Genomic DNA, 22,842 nt, shown 5'->3' with positions numbered 1-22,842 from the left:
GTTTGAAAGCTTGACAATGAAAAATCTCTAGACAGGAAACCACTAGTAAGACTTCTAAAACTAGAACAGAAAACTCAAGTGAGGTCACAACTGCCCATCTCTATCATTGGCATTCTTTTGCCTTCCACAATCTCTCTTCATTTGAGTGCCTTCTTTACTGATCATTTCCCATTTACCTTAAGTACAACTTATCTGTACACAGCTATTGAATGTTGTCTCTTCCATTAGATTTCAAGCTCCTCAAGTGCATGGGCTGTCTTCTGCCCTTCTTAGTATCCTGAGCTCTTGGCACACATTATAAGAGCTAAATGTTTACTGACTCTTATCTTGTTACTTTTTCAGGGCCTTTAGGTTAAAGTTACTGGCATGGAAGAGTAGGGGAACCAAATGAGCAACCTAGCTGTCACTAATTTACTATGGAACCATGAGCAGGTCTTTTACCTTTCTAGGTCTCAGTCTTTTCATCAATAAAAAGAAGACCTTGGTCTATATCAGAAATTCTTAGGCTGGGGTCAGGATTGTTGAAATTTTTTTTTTTTAACATACTCTGATAACTATTTCAATATAATTGGTTTCCTCTGTAGTCATATGAATTTTATTTTAGGAATTAATAAAAACCATTCTGAGAAGGGGCCCACAGCCTTCACCTTGCTGCCAAAGGGGTTCAAGATATAAAAAAAAAGATTAAGAAAACCAAGGAAAGATGATCTCTAAAGGTAAAATGTCATAAGTTGGTATGTTTCACATTTGTCTTTGCTTCCTCATGCTTAGAATAGTTCTTGACACATAAGTACTTAATAAATGTTTATTAGGGAATTTGAAATCTATTAGGAAGTAAAAGACATATAAGCTGAAAACTATGGTTTAAGAGTGGCTGTTGAAAAGATGTCCAACACAGATACTGCCCTAGCTGTGTGATTCTGGGTAAGTCATGTAATCTCCATAGCCTAGCTCTTCTGCAATCCAAAGATGACTGGTGTGGTAGGCAGGGAGGGTCAGAGGGTCTCTGGAGATTGCTGCCCTCCCCACTGTGGTTAACAGGAGACTGGCTTGGAAGTTTCCCCAACTCCTATAAGACAGTGGGAGATAAATGAAAGGAAACGACTCAGAAACAACCATTCTATCTTACCCTCTGGAGGGCAAACTTTATTCTCAGTATCTCCTCTATCCCATATGGTCTCTCATTGAGGGAAATGCTTCCAACAATTACCCAGAATGAACACTTGAAAAGGACTGTCTTAGGTGCTTTATGATCACTCTCTCCTATGAGATGGTCTTTTATAAACAGATCCTAGAAGTAAGTTGCAAATACAAGGAAGAACACAAAAGAACCCCCTGATCCATTTCTTTTAGTTCTCATCTTGTTCTGTCATGTTGTGTGTCACATGTGGGGTAGGGGGTGCCAAATGCAGCCCTGCCCTCTGCTTTTTGTGTTTGCCAAACTCTATCACCAGTGTTTTCCCCAGGAGGTTGTATCCATTCACCAAAAGCAATGCCTGCTGGGCCATCTCCGTACTGGGGAAGGTGATGAAGGCCTGGCCCTTCATGCGGCCAGTCAACACTCGGAATTGAATTGGAGTTCCTTTATCCTCCTGGAACCTAGCAAACAAGGAGACAAGTTCCTTCTCAGTCACCCGAGGACTAAGGTTCTTTAAATACAGTACTTTGTTTGGCTCTCCAGGACTGTAAGAAGCAAACATAGGTATTTTTCGGATGTCCTCTTGTGACAGACGGTTCCTCTCAATCTCATCTTCTGGGACAAATTCCACTACTTCTGTCAACTTCTTGGGCTCAGTAAGATATTGTTGTGCCTCAGATTCAATAACTTTTACCACACAGAGGCTAGGCCCCTTGGCCTGTGCTGCCTGGTTTCCTTGAGCTTCAAGTACTGACAAGTTCTTAGCTGTGACACTACTGTCCGCTAATGCATGTGAGTCCAATAAAGGGCAAGCAAAAGGTTCATCTCTCATAAGCTGAGCTTCTTTGAGATGGGGTTTGGCCATCATCTCTTGGTAAACAGTCTCCAGATTATTAATGGGGTCCTTCTCAGCCTCTAGTCTCTTATGGGATTCACCTTGGTAATAGAGAGCCCTCAAGAAGGAATGGCGATCATTCCCCTGAAACAAAGCCTTTTCTATTTCCATCTCCCGTCGGCTCAGCTGTTTACACCCTGCAAACCTCTGTGGCAAAGCCAGGATGCGCTGATGCTCCGAGATCTTCTCTTCAATGTCTCGAAGACAGTCCTGTGTTGCTTCAGGGGTTGCTCCCAGCCCTGTACCCCTCTCTAATGAAGCACGATTTTTCCATAGCATGATTTCTCTATCAGTAAGACCCAAGTCCCTCAGAGATGCGATTTCCTGGTCACTCTTCTGTAGTGCCTGAAACTGGGACAAGCTCAAAACCCCAGCTGCCTCCTCACCAAAGGGCTTGTACACTGCAGCAGGAGCAAAGCATTGCTTCTTAGATACACATTCCTCAACAGAAACAGAAGTATCGAGCTGATGGTGAAGAAGGCTTCTTAGCTGCCTCTCTCCCTCTGTCTCCAAGTCCTCCAGAATAAGGTCATCACTGGAAAGGCTACTGTTTATCCTCTTCATGTTGCTGCTATAGCCGTCGCTGCTGCTGAACATTTTTTTTTTAACTTGGGGTAGGGGAGTCAAAGAAGGCTTCAGGCTTCAGTAAAGAAATGGAACCTTGTTGGATCATCAAAGTTGGGCCTTGAAGAAAGGAAAGATTTTTTACAGGAGACTAGGAAGTGGGTGAAGAGTTGCTACTTCCACGTATAGAGGTGGCTGTGGAATTAAAAGAAATATTAGCCGTAGGATGAGAACAGGTGATGGAGAATACTACCTTTAAAAAAATACACAAAAGGGAGAAACATATAATCAGGTTGGAAAGGCAGAGTACAGACAGACTGTGAAGGGTTAATTTTCACTGGTAAGAAATAGAATTCTCTCCATTCTTAAAAGAATACTCCACATGCTTCAGTATGAGAACAATACCTTCCTGCATGTGAGAACCTTACCTCCCATATTTCCTTTCCTTCTGAGAAGACTATTTTGGTGGTAGGCTGTAAGCTCTTTGAAAGTAGGGTTTGTGCCATATTTATCTTAATGCTACAATCTAATGATGCCTTGAATGTACCATGCCTTTAATAAATGTTTATTGATATGACTATAAAGATGTTGGTAATAGGTAAAACTGTAAAGACATGTTTCATTGAACTGTTTAAAATATATGATTTCCCCATTATTAAATGGAATAAAAAATTTAAGGACAACAACAAATATAAAGGGTTTCCAAGTATACAATGGCTACAAAACCCCAATGCAAAAGGGTAAAAATATTTCTTCTGACAAATAATCTAAAATGAAAGAGAATGTTCTTCAGCTCTTATTATACAACTCCAAACTACTATCCACCAAAGCCATCCAACATTACTAGCTCAATGAACTGTTTATAGACAATTAACAGTAATGTTTCACATTAAGTTTCTTGATTAATGCATATATAAAGAGTGGCAGTAAGGCCCATAAAGACCTGAAGCTGAGGCTGATTACATTTTACTTAAGACACTGCCCCTAAATTAAGATAGCCTATTTTCTAGAAATACTTTTTCATTATAATAGATACCCAGTGGTACTCTTGTAATGAAGCCCAAAAGGCATTCCTAATTATTTATATTTCGTGTTCTTTAATCTATTCTGGAATATATTTCATTTATAAAAATAGCAACAATATCAGCAATAGCAAATATAGGTATATCTTGACTAACATTAATTGGATTGGGAAGAAGGGGCATTGGGGAAACAATACAAGACACTTGTTAGGAAACGTTGGATAGCTATGGAATACATACTTATGAGGTCAACATTTAGAAAAAGGGTATAGAAAGGAGGGTGGGGGCACTAAATCATACATAAGGACATCTGCTGGCTACATACTGACTTAGAGTCACATGTTAACCATATCTATATTCTACTGTATTTTTATTTATTTTCCAAAATATTTCCCAATTTTATTTTGGTTTGGACTTTACACAAAAGGTTCACTGGCTGAATCCAGTGCTTAGCAACTCAAATTTATACTATGTGACCTTAAATTTGGATTTTGCATGTTAGTAAGTCAAAATACTTTGCAAAGTAAAATCAACTCCCCTGTTACCACAACTTCCCTAGTGCAGAGGCTAAGTTTCTTAACTAATGGATAAGGCAAGGCAGACCAGCTCTGTTTTGGGAGTTTCTAGGGGGTTTTACAGAGAGGATGGATTGGAGGTACCTGAATGTAGGTCCTTCAAACCTGTAAGGGTTTATTATACAACTATATACCTTTTCTCAATGGTTGATTCCCCAGAAGGGGAATGAAATAATCAAATAAGAACACAATGATATAGGGGGAGAGTAAGGGTGGAAGAGAAAAGAGGAGTTATTTGTTGTCCTGTTCTTGTGATTCAAGGTATCTTACTAGACTGGCATAGCAACTGTTTTCTGATTGGGTATTAAAGATTTTCCTGAAGATGTCTCTCCACCAATCAGAACATGGAGGAGATTTGCATCTTTAGGAATAAGCAGCTGTTACAGTGTGGTTGTGGTTATATATTAATTATGATATTGTGAAAAAAAATGTTCATCAGGGAAATCTGATGTAGAGAAGTCCTATATTTTTTCATTAGAAATCTTGGAAAACCAACTCACTGCTGCTGTCTTGAAAAATGAGTGTGCATAAGAAAATATCCTTTATAAGTTCTAAATAGTTTTTTTTCCCCCTCTCCAAATTCCTATTTAGAACTCTCCCATTTTTTTCCTTCTGATATACGCTAAATGTTCTTCCAGTCCCATTAGTCACTTATACTTTAAAGATTACAAGCACAGCTCTGGGGAGACACCGGAATTGAAAACCATTTCCTACTCTCCTTCTCCCTTCTCCCTTTCTACACTAAATCCAGAATTAACCTGTAATAGACTTCTAACCTGAAAATAAAAACAATCTGGCAAATAAATTCAAGTCTGATTATTCCCTGGTGGAGAGAAGTAGTAGTGATAATATAAAAGCAATGTTTTTATTTGGCTTTGAGTCTATATATGAATATGATGTACCTCAAGCTTGAGGGAACTCACAGAATTTCAAACAAATTAGGTACCAAAGCTTGGCTTATAAGATCTGATCAACCTCCTTACTTAAAACTTTCCAGACTCCTCATTCCTAAAGAGATCAACATCTCAGACTTATGAAAACAATGACTTATTTGTAGTATAGATATTCTCTACGTTAAAGAGAATATGGCAATTAAAAGGCTTCCTGCTATACCAGAGGCATAAGTAAAGAATAAATGGTGAACTGAGTCAACACAGGGCATTTATTATCTACATTGCAAAATGAGTTGACATGGGTATAAAGGTATACAACTCATTTCAGTGGCTTCCTATTTGCAAAGAAAATATTAACTTTTTCTATTTCCCTTATAAAGTCCTACACAAGCTGTCCTGAACCCATCTCTTTGGCTTCACTGAACATTACTTCTACTCCCATACTCCATGATCCAATCAACCTGACCTCTCTGTTCCTCTTTTTCTATCTCATGTTTCTGTTGTGTTTGTTTTCTGCATTGGCTGTCCTTTGCACCTAAAAAGAACTTTCTTCTTCTAGCTGCCTCATAGAGTCCCTCTCTTTAAGAAGCAGCTCTGGCAATATCTTTTGCATGGTTATTCCTGATTCTCCTAAGTGCTAATGTCCTTCATCCTAAACTACCCTAACAAACTACAGTGAGAGGGCACAGTGTGAGCCAAGCGTGTTGGACTTGGAATCAGGAAAAGCCGAGTTTAAATTTGCTATCACTTATTGCTGTGTGATCCTGGCAAGTAATTTAAACTCTGTCTGCTCATCTGAAAAATAAAGTTGTTTAGATGACCAGTTTCCTCATAGGAAATATGGAGATGATAACAGCACCCATCTCTTAGTTTTTATGAGGAGAAAATGAGAGATTTATAAACTGCTTTGCAAACTTTCAAGTGCTATGTAAATGCTAGCTATTATCATTAATTACTTTGTAAGGATTTGTATTTATTAACTATATATATATATATATATATATATATATATATATATATATATATATATATATATAACCTCTCTAATTAGAAGGTAAATTCCTTGAGAGTGGGGACTGTTTCATTCTAGTACCTAAAAATCCAAGGCATATACTTAGTTGTTTAATACTTAACTGATAACTATACTGGCCCACTACTTTGTGGAAAGAGTGCCTATGAAGGACAAAAAATTAGGTACCAAGTGACTGATAACTTTCTAACTGCTAACAATTAACAAGTGTTGGTTATTTGATAGCTGTTAGTAAATTGACCAGCTGGATTCTAGAGAATGTGTTTTTTAAAATAGCTCTTCTGGTAACATGACTACAAGCATAGTAGATAAACTATAAACTAGTTGTTTCCAGCTAAAAGGGTTTTTGTTGTTGTTCATTTAGCTATATAAGAAACATGGACATTAAGGGAACTGTTTAAAGCATCTTGCAAACTATATTCTATGTTTATCTCCCTACCTGAGGATCCACCACTGGAAATTCAACTAGCCTCTTTGCTAGAGAGGTTAAAGGGCTTGAAGGATACCTCTTTACAGTGTAGTTTATGAGAGGTTCTTAGAGAGGATTCAAGAAATAATCCTGTAAGTCAGAAAGAAAATTATTTTCAGGAAGAAATAATGTCAAGAAATAGACAAATAGAAGGATATGAAAACAGTCAAGAAAGAAAATGAGAATAAGTGACATTTACATAGCACATTGATATTTGCAAAGCACTTTTACATATACTTTTCACCCAAATCTAGCTTATATAAAACTGAGGTATAACATCTAGTTGTACTCTAAGTGATAATGTAGAACTGGAAAGATAGCCTGGCATGGTAGATACCACATTGATCTTAGAATCTGGAAGATTGGTTCAAATCCTGTTTGTGACACTAACTAGCTGTATGGATATGGGCAAATTAATTGAGAATTGACCTTCTCAAAGTCTCAGTTCCCTTGTTTATAAAATTAGAGAGTGGGGAAAGGGGTGGACTGAATGGCCTCTTAAAGCCCTTCCTAGCTGAAAAATTTTAATACTATGAAGGTGCTGAACAATAGTATAAAAGATAAAGCATTATTTGAATTTAAAGAAATGCTTTTTAAAAACCCTTCCACAACAATAACATTTTAAATATAGTCATATTACATAATTAGTTTTAGTGCATATCCATTTTTTTCTTTTCAAAGACATATTTTAGGGTGACAAGTATATTAGGATAAATATAGATTTTTTTACATTGAGGGATGTAGTTTTTTGGGTAACCAAAATAGAATTAATTTTTAAACTTCTACTTAAGTAGACTTACAAAATACTAGCATAATACATCGTTCAGTATAGTGGATAGAATTGCTAGGCGTGGTGTTAATAAGATTACCTCTCATGCTTACTATATAAATCTGAGATCCATCTACCTTATCCCAGACAAGTTGGTGGAAGAGTAATTCATTTGGAAGAAATCATAGATCCTTGCATTATTCTGTACAGAAATTTTGACTACAGGGAAAAGTAATTTTTCCTTTGTAAAATTTATCAAGTATCTAACTAATAAGCATCAGAACACTTTAATACAGAATTAAACTGCTATAATTTTGCTGGAAAATGCAGGGGGGGGGTCTTCCCAATTTTTACCATAACTGTAATATTCTTCCCATCCCTCCCTTCTCGCCAAGGTTCAAAATACAATGAAAAAAAAAGAATCAAAATTAGTAACACTCAGACTTGTCATAAATTAGGTTTAGAGTAACTTTATCAACATATGGTTCTGGCTCCAAAGAGAAATGGAGGGGAACTGGGCCAATCAAACGTATTTAACAATGAGATTCTATCCACATCACTGACACAAGCATACAAAGACTGGCAGGAATGAGTAATAGTACAGCTCATAATTATGTTCTCCTTTCTGCAGTAGAACACCATTACTGCTGCTAGATGAAACAGAACCTCACTAATTCTCACTTTGCTAATCTGTATGTGCAATAACTCTCATAAAACAAGCAGTCTCACCCCATTTCTCTGCAAATATTTAGTAGTAGAGAGCAGCAGTGAGGTCTCAAATCATTAAGACTTGATTATTTTTACAAAGGATTGCAAACCACAGCACATTTGCTAGCACATTATGAAGCATCATCCATCATTCATAAATAACAATACTTTGTATTTACACAGCACCTTTCTCCCAAGCATTTCAAAATGCTTTACTAACTGCCTCATTAATCTCACATCTTAGAAAGAAAATCTTGGCAAGAGGTGCTATTCCTCTGTTTGTTAGGGACTTCTGGGGTGCCAAGAGGGTCAAGCACTTGGACCCAGTTACTGAGTTTTTCATAGGCAGAAATGAGTTTGACCAAAATCTTAGCAAGAAGGCATACTGCCTGCTGTGCTAAGCTTTTCCTAATACTCTCTCTCAAATATAAGGTAACTGCTATCCCACAAATCAAACTGAGTTTCAACCTATAATTAACCTAAATTAGGATGAGTTCATATTTAGAAAACATGGTAGAATAAAAAGAGCAATGGATTTGGAATCAGATGACCTTGCTTTGGAGTTCAGCTCTCTCTCCTGCTACCTGGGTAAAGTTGGGCAAGTTATGTGATCTTCTCAGGGCCTCAGTTTCCTCTTGTGTAAAATGAGATGTTTACAGGCAATCTGTTATTAAAGATTTCTTTTGGTACTAAAACTATGATTCAATGTTCTTGTGAAGTAAAGGAGGTCATGGTTGAAAAGAACTAGGAAAAAACATATCTATCATGAGGGATCAATGTTAGTACAATATACAGACTAGAAATGGGTTCTCTGCTTGTCTAATGAAGAGATATTTAACTTTGGTGTATATATATGTATAATACACATAATGTAAATCTTGAATTTTTATAAAAGTAAAATCTTAAACAAAAAATCAAAATTCTTGGATTTTTATAAAAATACAATCTCAAACAAAAAAAATATTCAAAAATTCTTAGATTTTAAATTAAAATACAATCCCCCCTGAAGTAGGTGTTTAAAAACATCAAGTTTAGCTCAGAATGCAATGTTCAGTTATGGGGGTGTATGAGTCAATTATCAAAAGAAAAGAAAAAAAAATCAAAAACATAAGGAAAAAATTTCAAAATAGGCCCTTGTATAGGTCCAATATAAAGTGATTTCTATCCCACAAGTCTATAGGACAGAATGCAGTAATATTTCACTTAGCCATTTGTAGCCAAGACTACAGGAAGTTGCCATAAGAAGAAAAGTAACTAGAATTCTATTTTGATGGGGAAATGTTATTCCCTCATCTGAGTTTTTTCTTCATTCTCAGGGATATAGGGAGCCAGCATGATAGTCAAATTTTGTACTTGTATGAGTACTTCACAAAGAGTGTAGATACAAGGAAGTCCTACAACTTAATGTATGTCAAGCGTCGCAACCTCGAGTCTCACATTACTATTTCCTGTGTGCTCTTTTTGGTACTTTTCAGGTTAAGTCTGTGCTCCTTGTTTTTTTATCCCTTTTTCTGGAATCAGATACATAAACATTAATCACAGTCCTATAATATTTTATCAATAAATGGCAGGTTCCCATAGTTTAAAGCTTGTGCATTGACATTATAGCAAGAATATATACATTAACTTGTATTACTGCAGAAAAAAATATTAATATTAATTATGTGTACCTTTAGTACAAGAAATGAGAAAAAATCAAATATTCTAATCAAAAATAAAGAAATAATAAAAATAAGGAAAAAATCAGTAATTCAATGTGTTCTCAAAAAACAGCATCCATTTGTCTATGGATTATTATCTCTAATTCATATGATAGGATACAGTCAATCAGTTTCAGCAGAAGATGCTTTCTTCACATGTGAGCAGTGAATCCAAGAGTCTTTTTCTCCAATCTTTATGGATGTTGGAGTAGTTAACAATATTTGGAATGGTCCTTCCCATGAAGGTTGAGTTGCTCCAGTACTCTTGAAATTCTTAATATAAACTTTGTCTCCTGGGTTCAGGTCATGCAGAGAAAAATCTAGTGGTCCGACTTGTACTGCAGCTCCGGATTCATTAAGTTCATGTAGTTTGTGCTGTAACTCCTGTATATAGGAAGCAATAGTAGTATCTCCCCTAATAGTGAGGTATATGCAGGGGAAAAAGGGTTAGCCTGTATAGGCGGATGTCCAAAAAGCATATCAAATGGTGAGATGTGTAGGTCTCCTCTAGGCCTGCTTCTAAGATAAAATAGGGCCAGAGGTAGAATTTCAGGCCATTTTAAATGGGTCTCAGTGCATAATTTGCCAATCATAGTTTTAAGTTCTTTATTCATTCTTTCAACTTGGCCTGAGTTCTGGGGATGATATGGAACATGGAATTTGGGAGTTATCCCCAAGCAAGAATATATTTGGTTTAAGACAGAATCGGTAAAATGACTTCCTCTATCAGAATCAATACGTGCTGGCAGGACAAAGAGAGGAATAATTTCCTTTAAAAGCACCTTAGCAATAAAAGCCGCTGTAGCTCGGGTTGCAGGAAATGCTTCCGGCCATCTGGTCAGTTGATCTACTATGACTAAACAAAATTTATAACGTCCGGCCTTTGGCATTGTTATGAAATCTATCTGTAGGTGCTCAAAAGGTGTTTGAGGACAGAGGATGTCCACCAAAGGCTTTTCCATGAAATGCATGTTGGTTATATGCCTGGCAGGTAGAGCAGGCTGAACATACTTTAGAGGCTATAGTGGTTATACCAGGGGCTATCCATACTCTCTTGACAGAGTCCACAATGCCCTGGGTGCCAAAATGACCATTTTTATGAATAGATTGCCAAATTTGGTTATAGAAACTTCTATGGAGCAGGGGTTTTCCTTCAGATGACACCCATACTCCATTAATCTGTTTTGCTTTAAATTTTTGTTTCCATTTTTCCACTTCCTTTTCATTATAGGAAAATGACAAATTTAAATGATCAGTGGTTGTTAATGTTAAAATTAATCGAGGTCCTTCTATGGCTGCTAGTTTTGCAGCAGCATCTGCTCTGTCATTTCCTCTAGAGACAGGGTCAGAGCCACCTGTATGGGCAGAGCAATGAACTACAGCTAGGGCTTCAGGCAGTTTGAGAGCAGAAAGAACTTCATTAATAATTTCTGCATTAGCTATGGATTTTCCAGCTGAGGTTAAAAATCCTCTCTGGAGCCATAGCATCCCATTGTATCAATTCTAAAAACAGGCATGGCTCAAAGAACTCCTTGCCTCATCATAAGCATGGGTCCAAGTACTTTCATTGTTTAGCAAGGAGTTTTCTCCCCTAAAGCAGTCTAAAGTACGGGTGGAGTAGAGGTCCTCCCATTTCTGATCCTGGCAAGTTCTCACATCAAAATGGGGAATGTTTCCAGTAGGGAATTTGTTCCAATGGAGGATTCCTCAATGTGGAAATTTTTAACATTCACAAGTCTGAGAAATTTCAAGATTTACAATAATTATATGCACCCAGAAATCAGTCCAACTTCTATATATGCCAATTTAAAAAAGTGAAACGGCACTTCTTTTACCCAGAGAAGTGATCCAGTTTTCCCAAACTAGTAGATTATGAGAATGTATTCCATAAATCAACTGATAAGAAAAGGGATTAAGGTCATATTTGTTAGTTTTCTGAAAGTAAAATTCTCATTACAGGAAAGGGTTATTCCATTTTGAATCAAATGATATCCAGTTTTTGACATATATCCCAAGGGGATAACAACATTTACAAAGATTGACTTTAAATAGCTGATTATACCAAACTATATGCAAATCGCTTCTCAGTATTCAGCACATTGAGGTAGGAGTGGACCTTGGCCTAGTGGATAGATATAGTGGATAGTACAGTGGATAGAGAGCTCGATGTGGAATCAAGATGATCTAGATTTAAATCATTATTTAATCAATTACTAGCTGGGTGACTGGGCAAATTACTTAACCTCTTTGTCTCAGTTTCCTAAGCTGAAAAACAGAGATAATAATAACATCTACTTCACAGGGTTGTTGAAGGAATGAAATAACATTAAAGCACTACATAAATATATTAAAAATTGGTAATTGTATATATAGCTAGCATCTATGTAGTGCTTTAAGATTTGCAGAATGCTTTTATAAATCTTATTTCATCAATGAAAACTGAGATGAGAAAAATCACCAGATTGTAAATTGGGCATTTACAAACTTCTATTTGGCCACTCTGGCATGAAAGTGATAAAATATTTACATTTAAAATACCTCAAATTGCCTCATGCCATTATTGTATAAATCAAATGCTATCGCAATAAAAGATTTTGTATTATTGAGGAAAAAAGATTTTAAAATTGAGATAATAGATCACTTATTTCAAGAAAGAATTGATCAAAGAAATTTAATACAAAAAACTAAGGATGATCTTTGCAAGCTTTTATTGTATCATGGATCTCTTTAGCAATCTTATGAAGCTATATCCTATAGCTATGGATCCCTTCTCAGAATAATGTTTTTAAATATAACATAAAATGCAGAGGCCTACAAAGGAATCCAATTATATTGTATAAACGTATCTGAATATTTAAAACACAAGTTCACAGAACCAGGTTAAGAATCCCCAGCCTTTGGATATATTTTGGTGGGTCTTGAACTGTACTGAAATATAGAAGCAACTGTATTGAAGAAAGTAAAGTATAATTTTAGTTATTCAAAAGCAAGATTAACTGAATATGTGAAAATTCTACTACACAGAATTTTAAGATTCACTAAGGAGTAAAGCATTATAATATTTTTTCTCCTTTTGAATCTTATGGAACTTTTTTAAAAAGCTAGTACAATGGATAAAAGTTAAAATAAAAATAAAGTTCAGAGGAAGATATTACAGTAAGATGAACAATTTTTGAGATGTGGAGTTTTTTTTTAAATGTAGGGCCACTTGTCTTTATTGAAGGACAATAAGAGTTTTTAATCAGAGAAGGTGAAATAATTGGAGATATTTCCAATCCATCAGACATTCACTAAATACTTATTATGCTCAAGGCTCAATGAATAAGCCTTCAAGGAACTTATACTGTTTTCCATACTATACTCCTACAGTGGGAATTATGAAACATGTGGGTATGTGGCTAAAAGATTCCTGAGGTCATCTTAGGAGACCTTAAAGGAAAATGAGCAGCTGTGAGCAATTAGGCATAATCTGACCTGAAGGCAGGATGATTGACTAGATGAATTTTTAAATGTTCTTTCTAGCTGGGTAGTGTTTTTCTATTATATTTGTTCCTAGAAAATGGCTTACCACCAACCGAAGATCCCCTCAAGCCACCCCCGAATCTTGCTTTCTGTTTATGCTTAGGAATATTTGGAAAATTTTGTTCCATTTGACATAACTCTGGGCTGGACTTATTAACCCATTATATAGTTTTCATTTGCAAGCTGATTATGAAATTGGTTTTTCTTTTTTAACTCTCCTTGATCTGTCAACTTTATTTTAAACATTGGACTTTGATATTCTTTGAAAATTATTGGGAGAAAGTATTGTAGTATCCTAGGAACAGGTCACAAATTACTAATAAACTCTAAGATTTAGCCCAAGTCATTCATACCAATGTCTAGAACTCTTTCCACTGAATTTACTTTCAAATGAACTTCCTTCCATATCTATAAAATGGGAATCATTCTCATAGAATCTACTTTCCAAGGTTGTTGTGGGACTCAAATGAGATAAGAAGTTCTCTGTGAACTTGAAGCATTTTATAAATGTCAGCAACAATTATTATCAGGCAAAGTCATAAGGATGGTAAATGTGACAATTCCGCATGATCATTAGGAAAACTAGTCACCAGTCCCTAGAAATTTATCCTAGAAACTCTTGCCATACAGCCAAGGTCTCTCTGATTTGCTCTCAAGCCTACTGTCCTGCCTGCCTAATGACTATAGAAATTACAAAGAGGTTTTAGGAGCCTTATTCCTACCTGTAGATAATTCATTCACCTCTATGTAACCTGTTTCACCTGTTGATCTCAGCAGTTCCCATGAATGTAATTACTAGCTCTAAGCTTTACCTATCCTACCCCAATCTCTCTGCTGACCTCCAATCTTGCATCTCCAACTGCCTTTCAGACATTTTGAACTGGGTGTCTGGTAGGGATTTTAAACTCAACATGACCAAAACAGAACTCATTTTTTCCCTGAATCCTCCACCACTCCTACCTTCCCTATAGCTGAGGTCACCACTATTCTCCCAGCTGGAAACCTAGCAGTCCTCTTGGATTCCTCATCATTTCTAACACTGTCCCTCTCCCCACCATCCAATCTGTAGCTAAGGCCTGTCAATTTTACTTATGCAGCATCTCTTAGATACACTCTCTTCTCTCTCTCTGACATTACCACCATACTTTAGTGCAGGCCCTCCTTATCCATGCCTAGACTACTGAAATAGCCTACTGGTGAGTGGGCCTGTCTCAAGTCTTTCTCCATTTGGCCACTAAGGCAAAAAAAAAAAAACCCAAAACAAACCAAAAAGCCAAAACACACACACACACACAACAACCAGGTCTATGTCACTGTGCTACTTCAAAAGCAAATAAAAATGTGGTTTGGCAATTCAAAGCCATTTGAAACCCTAGCCCTTGAAAACCTAGCCCCCTCCTATCTTCTTAGTTTTTTATACTTTACTTCCTTTCATTTCTTTAATCCATTATCACTGAACAAGACACCTCATTTCCTTGCCCCAGGTATTCTCTGGCTGTCCTCCATTCCTGGAATGTTCCTTCCTCAACTCTACCTACTGACTCCCCTGGCTTCCTTTAATTTCAACAAAAATCCCATCTTTCCCAACTCCTCTTAATTTTAGAGCCTTCCCTGTTAATTATTTCCTATTTATCTTATATATAGCTTGCATTTTGTCTTCCTCATTAGATTTTGAGGTATTTGAGGCCAAGGTCTGTTTTTTTGCCTTTTTTGTGTATCCAGAACTTAGCACAATACCTGGCACATAGTAGGTGCTTAATCTGTGTTTCCTGATGGTTCTGAAGACTCAGAATCAACCCAACATGTGAACTGTGTTACACAGGATATGGACCAGACCATAATTTTAAGTTTAGGACTGTCTACATTCAGATTCATCATTTTCTTATAACTCTTAGCTCAGTATGTCTGGGTCTGTGCTGTTTTCCATTCCTCAGGGCATTCTCTTCTCATAGAAATGGTGTATTAAAGTGGGAAGCAATGTCCCAGGTCATCTACTTACCCCACCTATACAAGAAGTTGCTCTGTATCTCAAAAGAGACCATCTAATTTTTGCTTTAAAACTCCAAGTAAAGAGTCTACAATCTTCGTAGGACAACTGTATTACTTTTGGATAGCTCTAATTGTTAGGAAATTATTTCTTACAATTCCTTAAATCAGGCCTAAATCCCAACCTAACAGTTGTACCACCTCTGTCTCTAACTCCCTGTGCTAGGCTGAGCACTTCTGGGACTAATTTTCATTATCACCTAGGACCAATTTCATAATGTGAGGCCTCTGAGGTCCCTCCCAACTCTAAATCTATATTCCTATGATGATGGAAGTTAGTCCCATTTGCCAAGACAAACATTTGCATGCACACTCCCCTCCCTTCTTTTCCAACAGATTGCCTCCATGATCTCTCAAATCTATTGGATCCTTCCCTGCTGCCTACACATGCTCCCAAATATTTCTCATCTTAAAAAAAACCACCACTTGATCTGACTATAACTAAGAAGATATAGCTATAATCATATACCTTTCCTCCCCTTCCTATCTAAAATCCTTGATAAAATGGTCTACATATACTATGCCTCCACTTCCTTTCCTCATATTCTCTTCTAAATTTCATGCCATCTCCGGAACTTCTAGTCTCTTCATTCAACTGACATTGTTTTCTCCAAAATTACTGATAATCTCTTAAGTGTCCAATCTATTGACTTTTCCTCAATTCTCAATCCTCTTGACCTTCTATAGCATTTGATCCTGTTGGTCTTCTTCTCTTGGATATCTTACTCTTTTTTGTTTGTTCATGACTTTTGTTCTGGTTCTCCTCCTCCTTGATTGTTCCTTATCCTTTGCTGGCTCTTCATCTGTATCATGCTCACAAACCACGGGTGTTGTCTAATTTAATTCTCTTTTCCACTTCTGTGTTCTCCCCATCCCCACCCTGACTATTGCAGTAGCCTCCTAGTAGGTCTGCATGTCTCAAGACTCTCTTCAGGCCAATCAATCTGCTATTCAGTCACTAAAGTTATTTTCTTAAAGCACAGGATCAAATGTTACACCACATTTCCCCCAATAAATTCCAGTGGTTCCCTATTGCCTCCTAGAGCAAATATATATGCTCTATTTGGGACAGATACACATATACACACACACAAACACAATCATACACATACATATATAGACCTGGAGATACATCACATGCATTTGGCAATAGGAAACAACAGTGAGAGACTAGAGCTAGATGTATGTACACACACACACACACACACACACACACTTTATCACTTTTTTTCTCTAAAATGGATGTCCCAGAGACATTTTGTGCACACCTTGTCTAAAATAACTCATTATCTTTTTCCTTAAACCCTCTACCCTTCTTCTGAATACCCGATTCTGTTAAGGGTCCCTCCTTCCTCAAAGGTTCCCATTCCTGTTGTCATTCCCAGTTTCTTGTTTTCACACACCCCACATCTGCAAACCAATAATAAATATCATTGTTTCTACCTTTATAACATCTTATAGGCCTTTCTTCTCCACTCAAAGTCACCAACCTTCTTAAAGCTCTTATCACTTATTTTCTGGCCTATTGAAATAGTTTTCTAATTGACCTTCCTACTTCAAATCACCTTCAATCTATCCTCCACTCAGCTGCCAAAATGATTTTCTAAAGCACAGGTCTGTCCATGTCAACCTCTTACCCAATAAACTCTAGTGATATCCTATTAACTCCAGCATTAAATATAAACTTTGTTTTTGCATTTAAAGCTCTTAACCACTTAGATCCTACCTTTCCAGGATTCTTATACCTTATTCCCCTTCATATACTCTATGATCTAGCTACACTGTCCTTGTTACTCTTCGCAAAGACATGGCCCCTTCATGCCTAGGTCTTTTCACTGGCTGCCTCCTAGGCCTCACCTCTATCTTCAATAGGAAGCTTTCCAAAGGGTCTCCAGATACTAGTATCTTACCTTTTGAAATTAACTTCCATTTACTCGGAAAACATTTTATTTGTCCTTACTGATTTACATGTTTTTTCCCCCATTAGAATGGGAGTTCTTGAAGTCATGGGCAATTTGACCCTTTTTTTGTTTCCAGGACATGGCACATACTAAGCACTTAATTGCTGACTGACTTGTAAACCAGTAGTTCTAGCCTCATAAGATCATAGATCTAGAGTTGGAACATCTAATCTAGTTTTTTTAACCTTGGGTCCATAAGTCTTTGGCTTTAACATTTTTTTTAATTAGCCTTGAATAAAATGATTTCTTTAGTAATCCTAAGTATATTTTATACATTTTAAAACATTAAAGGTCTGTAGCCCTCAGTAGATGCCAGAGGGGTTTGTGACCAAAAAAAGATTAAGAACCCATTCAAAGATGAGGAACTGACTTTCCTAAACTCACCTAGGGATCAGACATTTGAAGTAGGATTTGAACTGAGGTTCTCTGATTGGCCCTTCTTTCATGGTATCAAGTTGCTTCCCTCTTTCAAGAACCACACAAACATAGCTTAGTGATGGAAAGAATTATTTCTTAAGTCCAAAGACCTATATCCAATCCTGTCTCTAAAGCTCATTAAATGTATGTACCTAGGAAAGCCAATGTTTCTTTTACAATGAACAATGACAGGAAAAATTATACATATATGGACATACATATGTGTATCTTGGTATTTGTGTATATATTAAAAATATATATACATGTATGTTTTACTTATACTGGTAGACATACAAGGTATGTACCTATGGCTAGTCAGTCCAATTTTCTGAACTCCAGTCTTCCTGTCTATTAAATAAGAAATATTGAATTAAATCATCCGCATTGTCCCTTCCAATTCTAACACTTAGAGAAAAAAGCTATGTAAGAACCAGTAAACACACAAAACCATTAAAAACCAAATGGCATAATACACATCAAAGAAATCTGAAAACTAAATCTCTATACAAAATAATGATGAGAACTGAAAGTGAGCCTCCTTCTCATACTCTTGGTTTATATTGTTAATGTGTAGATTTTTTTTTTAAAGCCCAAATAGTCCATGGACTATTACCATCATGTAGTATTCCAAATCATCCATGTGATTCTACAAAACATCAATAGACTAAGGTTAAATCTATATGGGGGGATGGGGGTAGGGAAGAGTTAGGTGGTTCAGTGGAGAGAGACTGGAGGCCTGGGGTTCAAATTTGACCTCAGATTCTTCCTAGCTACGGGCCTAGGCAAATCACTTGCCCCCAACTGCCTAGCCCTTATTGTTCTTCTGCTTTAGAACCAATACCTATTCTAAAAGAGAAGGTAAAGATTTAAAAAAAAAATTACTCTATATGGGACCAGTTTTGTCTAAATGATGTTACGACCACACTGGATAGACTGCTTTGTTTGTTTTTAAACTAACTTTAACTCCTCACTAGACAAATAAGAGACAAATTTTCCATAGTTATAGGAGTGGTCATTTTCTCATTTAATTGGTTCATATAGTCTTCTTTTTTTTCTAAATATTAGAGATGTAAGGGACAATACAGGTGATTTAACTGAACAATCCTTATTGAACAGTCAAAGAAAACGGAGTTCAGAGAACTAGACTGACAGGTCATAGGTACACATCTAATTAATGGCAGAGCCAGGACTGAACCAAGGTCTTCGGTTTCCCACTTTAATAAATTTATTGCAGAACACTGCCTCTCTTTTTCTTAACAATTTATTCTCTCATTTTATGCACGAATCATTGTACATTTTGTAATTCTCAAAGGCTATTTATTTTTTAATTCAAAAAGAAAAACAATAGTATTCTGAAGTCCTTCCTTAGGAACAAATACTTCTAACAAACCACAAAGAATTCCACTATAACACAAATCTCTATTATATAGATTCAGCAGTGTCATGGGTCAAGCCATGTCCTATGAAATATATCTATTACATATAATAAAAGCCTTACAGAACATGGCTAATCTGTAAATGGAATCTTGACACCAAACAAGAGCATTATAAGAGATTTTTATTTCATAAAAGAAATCCTACCAGTTAGATCTCAACTATTTTCTGCACTAAAAGGTTCAATAACAAGGCCTATAAAAGAAGTATATTCTGAGGCACATTTTAAAAATGTGCTTATCCTAGAGGACCCCAAAACATCTTTCATATTGATATTTAAATATTTTCTGCTGATACTTAAAGGTACTTTAAAATACAAGGCAGACAGTTTCTCACCAGGAATAGTCAGATTTTGTCTACCCCCCCCCCCCATATAGATGCCTCAGTTTAAACTTTGGGAAAAAAAACAAACCACTTAGGAATGGGGTATATTAATACATAAGACATATCAAAGAGCATTTTAGTCAACCAATTAAGGGTTGAAAACATAATTCCACATTACCTGAAATCTCTTCAGGGAAAAAAAAGGAAAAACATATGCCACAGAACATAGGCAGGCCCCATTCCTTTAATATTCTAAGTTATTCCAAGTTTGTTTTTTTTTAACCTTCAGTTAACACAGCCAATTAACACAGTAAGGATGAAAGATATTAAGTAACAATGGCTCCCCTCTTGTCTGCTTCTTCCACAACCAAGCCTTATATCGAGTGCTTTCTTCACACTTAGAACCTCAAGAGATATAACTCAGAGATGATAGAAATTACTGTCAAGACAATTCTGAAATGGCCAAGAAAAAAAAGGGTCTGCACAAAAAGGGGAAGAACTAAGCAAGGAAAATGCCTTTTACTTCTCACCTATCTTAAATTTGTCTATATTTAGACTTATCCTTTTTTTAAGTGCCTTTATTGCTTAAATCAGACTTTAAGATTTTGCTGCCTTTATTGAAAAGCAGAGAGAAATTTAGAGGGTCAGAAAAATTAAGGGTAAAATGTCATTTTGTGAGATTCATGATTAGAAACATCTTACTGACACTGTCAGCCTCAGATTTGTCTTAATCAGATCACTAGCTAAAATTATCGGTCAAATAATTTTGCAACCTTTGGGGGAAAAAAACAACCTTAACATATGGTCATTCCAGATAAATCATTCGTCCCTAAAAAAGATCTTTTAAAAGGACTTTGATTGTAACTGTCTAGAGGAGCTTAATTAACATACCACTCCAAGAAGTCTACCAAAACTTAACCTTCTTCTGTGTCCTGGACCTTTATGACAGTCTGGAGAAGCTTGTGGACACCTCTTCTCAAAATGTTTTTGAATGTATAAAACAAAACACATAGGATTAGGAAGTATATTGAAATGCAATGGTCAAAATAGTTTAAAAAACAGGTTGCAGATCCCAGGTAAAGACTCTTCCCCCCCAAAAATGTTTTCTTTTCCCTAGGGTTACTCTAAAAAGCAAATCTAGATGGACCTGTGCCAGGAAACTTACCCGTTCCCCCCATGCTGGAGAATGACTAAGCTGTTTAAAAACAAAAACACTAAAATCATAACAATAATGCGATATATTTCCTAATAAAGTGGTGTGTAGGGTGTGAATGCCAATTCCATTTCAGGCGCACTTAACTTCATTAGTGACCTGTCAGTCACATCACTCCAGAGAAGGGCCAAGCCCTCCAGCAGGGGGAGGGACCCTCCTCTCCCGCACTTTCCAAGTCTGGGTTCTCTAGGCCACTCCAAGCTGCTCCGGCCCTCGGAGTTGGGGGAATGTAGGAGGGGGAGCAAGGAAATGTGCCCCACTCTGCTGCCCCTCCTCAGAGGCCGAGCCCGGTCCAGAGGGGATCCTCCCCCACCCCTCTAGGTCAGCGCCCAGGCGGACGCCTTTTCCTTCCCGAGGCAATCTGTAGTCGAGCTCAGGGGACCTGGGGTGTGAGAGACCGCCACGCGAACACGTGGGCAGCCCTGTCTAAGCTCGGCCTGGTCCACTGCCCTCCAGGAAAATTCCCTCCGTCTTTCTCCTAAGTCTTCTGGGTTTGGTTGGGGTCAGAGGAGGGAGGGGTGGGGGAGGGGAGGAGTAATCAATACCCGCAGGAGGGTGTCCAGCTCTAGTCTCTACTTTCTCGTCAGTAGGCGAAGACATTGTGGACACTGACTCGCTCTCTCCTTTTTTGTCTCGGTTCAAGGGACCAGGGAGCTTGGCGACCGGTTGCGCGCCCGCCCGTCGCTAAAAGAGCCCGTGCGCGTCGTCGCGTTGCAACAGCTGGAGCCGCCGCTGGCTAGGCGAGAGGCACACCCCCTTCCCCTCCCCCCGCTCTCTCGGCCGGGTTGGGATGGGCGGGGCTAGGGACTCTGCCCGACCCCCCCTTTCCCCCCTCCTCCCGCACCCCCGCGCCCTCCGGCCCAGTCTACGTGGCTCCTCGGTGGCCTCAGCACCTCCCCAACACCCTCTCATCCCGGGCTTGGACGTGCGCGGTGACGTCATAGCGTCCTAGAACTCTCCGGGGTCGCGGCGTTGTGAGGGCTCGCCGGTTGCCACCCTGGGGAGGGGAAGGGGAAGAAAAAAGCTTCCTTAGTTTTGCAACCCAAAGTGAACCCAGAAGACTGAGCATGCCCGGACTGACTAGAGAGCCACGTAGCCGCGGTTGCACAGCTTCCATTTATCCGAAGGAGGGGGAGGGGAAAGATGAAGCTTAAGGCCCAGAAACTCCCCGTACCGTGCTGTTTCTGGTAGTAAAATTGGAAAGAACTGGTGGCAGCTGGCACCGGGGCAACGGCCTCTCCTAGGGTCTCCACAAAAAAGGGTTTTTTAATGGCATCCACGTTCCACGGCAATCCCTGGGGCACTTCCTCCGCCTTCACCTGAAACATGACCTGAGACCGCTATGGGGAGTAAGCATTTATTAAGCGCCTATAGCCTACTGTGTACCTGGCTCTATGTAACAAGCTTTGGGAATACTTGAAGCAAAAGCTCCCACCCTTAAGGAGATTACAATCTAAGGACACCCTGAACCTGACGGTTCATTGCTCTTTGCAATTCTTCTGCAGGGGAGCCACCTATTTAAGGGAAATGGGAGCCCTAGTTGGGCTTCTGGCAGAGTGGGCTGAGAAAAGGGCTTATTTGTAGGACAGTGAGAGAGAAGCTAGATAAGTTGGAGGGGTTCGGATTTCCAAAGATGAATACCGGTAGAACAGTTCTTATTAAGGCGCGTCTAAAACCGCACCCATGTAGCCTAGGGCTTTGCGAAGACTTCTGTATAGTCATCCAACTGATTCCCTTCCCCCACTCATCTCAGAATTTTCGCTCTGTTCTCTACTTTTTTTCAAATAAGATTCCTCTTTGCTCGTTCCAAGCTGCTACTAAAATCCTTAGAAGTTCCTCCGGAACTCATTCACTGGATAAAAAAGACATCGTGTCTCTAGCTCTTCAGACTTTTGAACTTACTATATTTACTCACTGGAGGTTGTCCTAAGTGTGAGTTGAATTTCAAGTATCTATGATTTCATCCCACTGTAAACTGTACCCTGACGGAGCAGATTGCAAAAGACCCAGTAAGCTTGGCGGGCTTTAATGAATTTCCTGTGACCAAAATAGATTCAGCACCCAAAGACCAACCTAATGGAGATGAGTCTTTGAAAATTTAGCTAGACCCGTTCTTCCATTTGTCAACTCTTGATTTGTGCTGGACACTGACAGAACTTATG

At 38.0% G+C, this 22,842-nt stretch overlaps 2 protein-coding genes across 4 annotated transcripts in view; both read right to left on the bottom strand.

The window, feature by feature from the left end:
* The window catches only part of DAP (death associated protein), an 81,185-nt gene extending 59,827 nt beyond the window's left edge, over nucleotides 1-21,358 (bottom strand). For both annotated transcript variants that reach the window (XM_016431421.2, XM_056824303.1), the window contains exon 1: nucleotides 21,226-21,358. In XM_016431421.2, the coding sequence (XP_016286907.1) occupies nucleotides 21,226-21,280 (55 nt within the window). In that variant the 5' untranslated portion in view covers nucleotides 21,281-21,358. The remainder of the gene's footprint in view (nucleotides 1-21,225) is intronic.
* Nucleotides 1,119-21,357, bottom strand: LOC100019367 (RNA-binding protein 41-like). Of its 2 annotated transcripts, XM_056824301.1 has the most exons (3): nucleotides 20,359-21,215; nucleotides 6,557-6,676; nucleotides 1,119-2,792 (listed from the first exon to the last, which is right to left on the bottom strand). In XM_056824301.1, the coding sequence occupies exon 3, from the start codon at nucleotides 2,628-2,630 to the stop codon at nucleotides 1,350-1,352; it is 1,281 nt and encodes a 426-aa protein (XP_056680279.1). In that variant the 5' UTR covers nucleotides 2,631-2,792; nucleotides 6,557-6,676; nucleotides 20,359-21,215; the 3' UTR covers nucleotides 1,119-1,349. The 2 variants fall into 2 exon arrangements, with proteins under 2 accessions (XP_056680279.1, XP_056680280.1); XM_056824302.1 differs by lacking the exons at nucleotides 6,557-6,676; nucleotides 20,359-21,215 and adding an exon at nucleotides 21,226-21,357 and having other exon boundaries at nucleotides 1,119-2,717.
* Nucleotides 21,359-22,842: the final 1,484 nt, after the last annotated feature.

Source organism: Monodelphis domestica, chromosome 3 (genome assembly GCF_027887165.1).
Source record: "Monodelphis domestica isolate mMonDom1 chromosome 3, mMonDom1.pri, whole genome shotgun sequence".
NCBI lineage: Eukaryota > Metazoa > Chordata > Mammalia > Didelphimorphia > Didelphidae > Monodelphis > Monodelphis domestica.
This window is presented reverse-complemented; position numbering and strand designations above follow the sequence as displayed.

Bases quoted from the DNA above. Each gene is read 5' to 3' on its own strand.
- LOC100019367 (XM_056824302.1), bottom strand. From the start codon at position 2,630: ATGTTCAGCAGCAGCGACGGCTATAGCAGCAACATGAAGAGGATAAAC.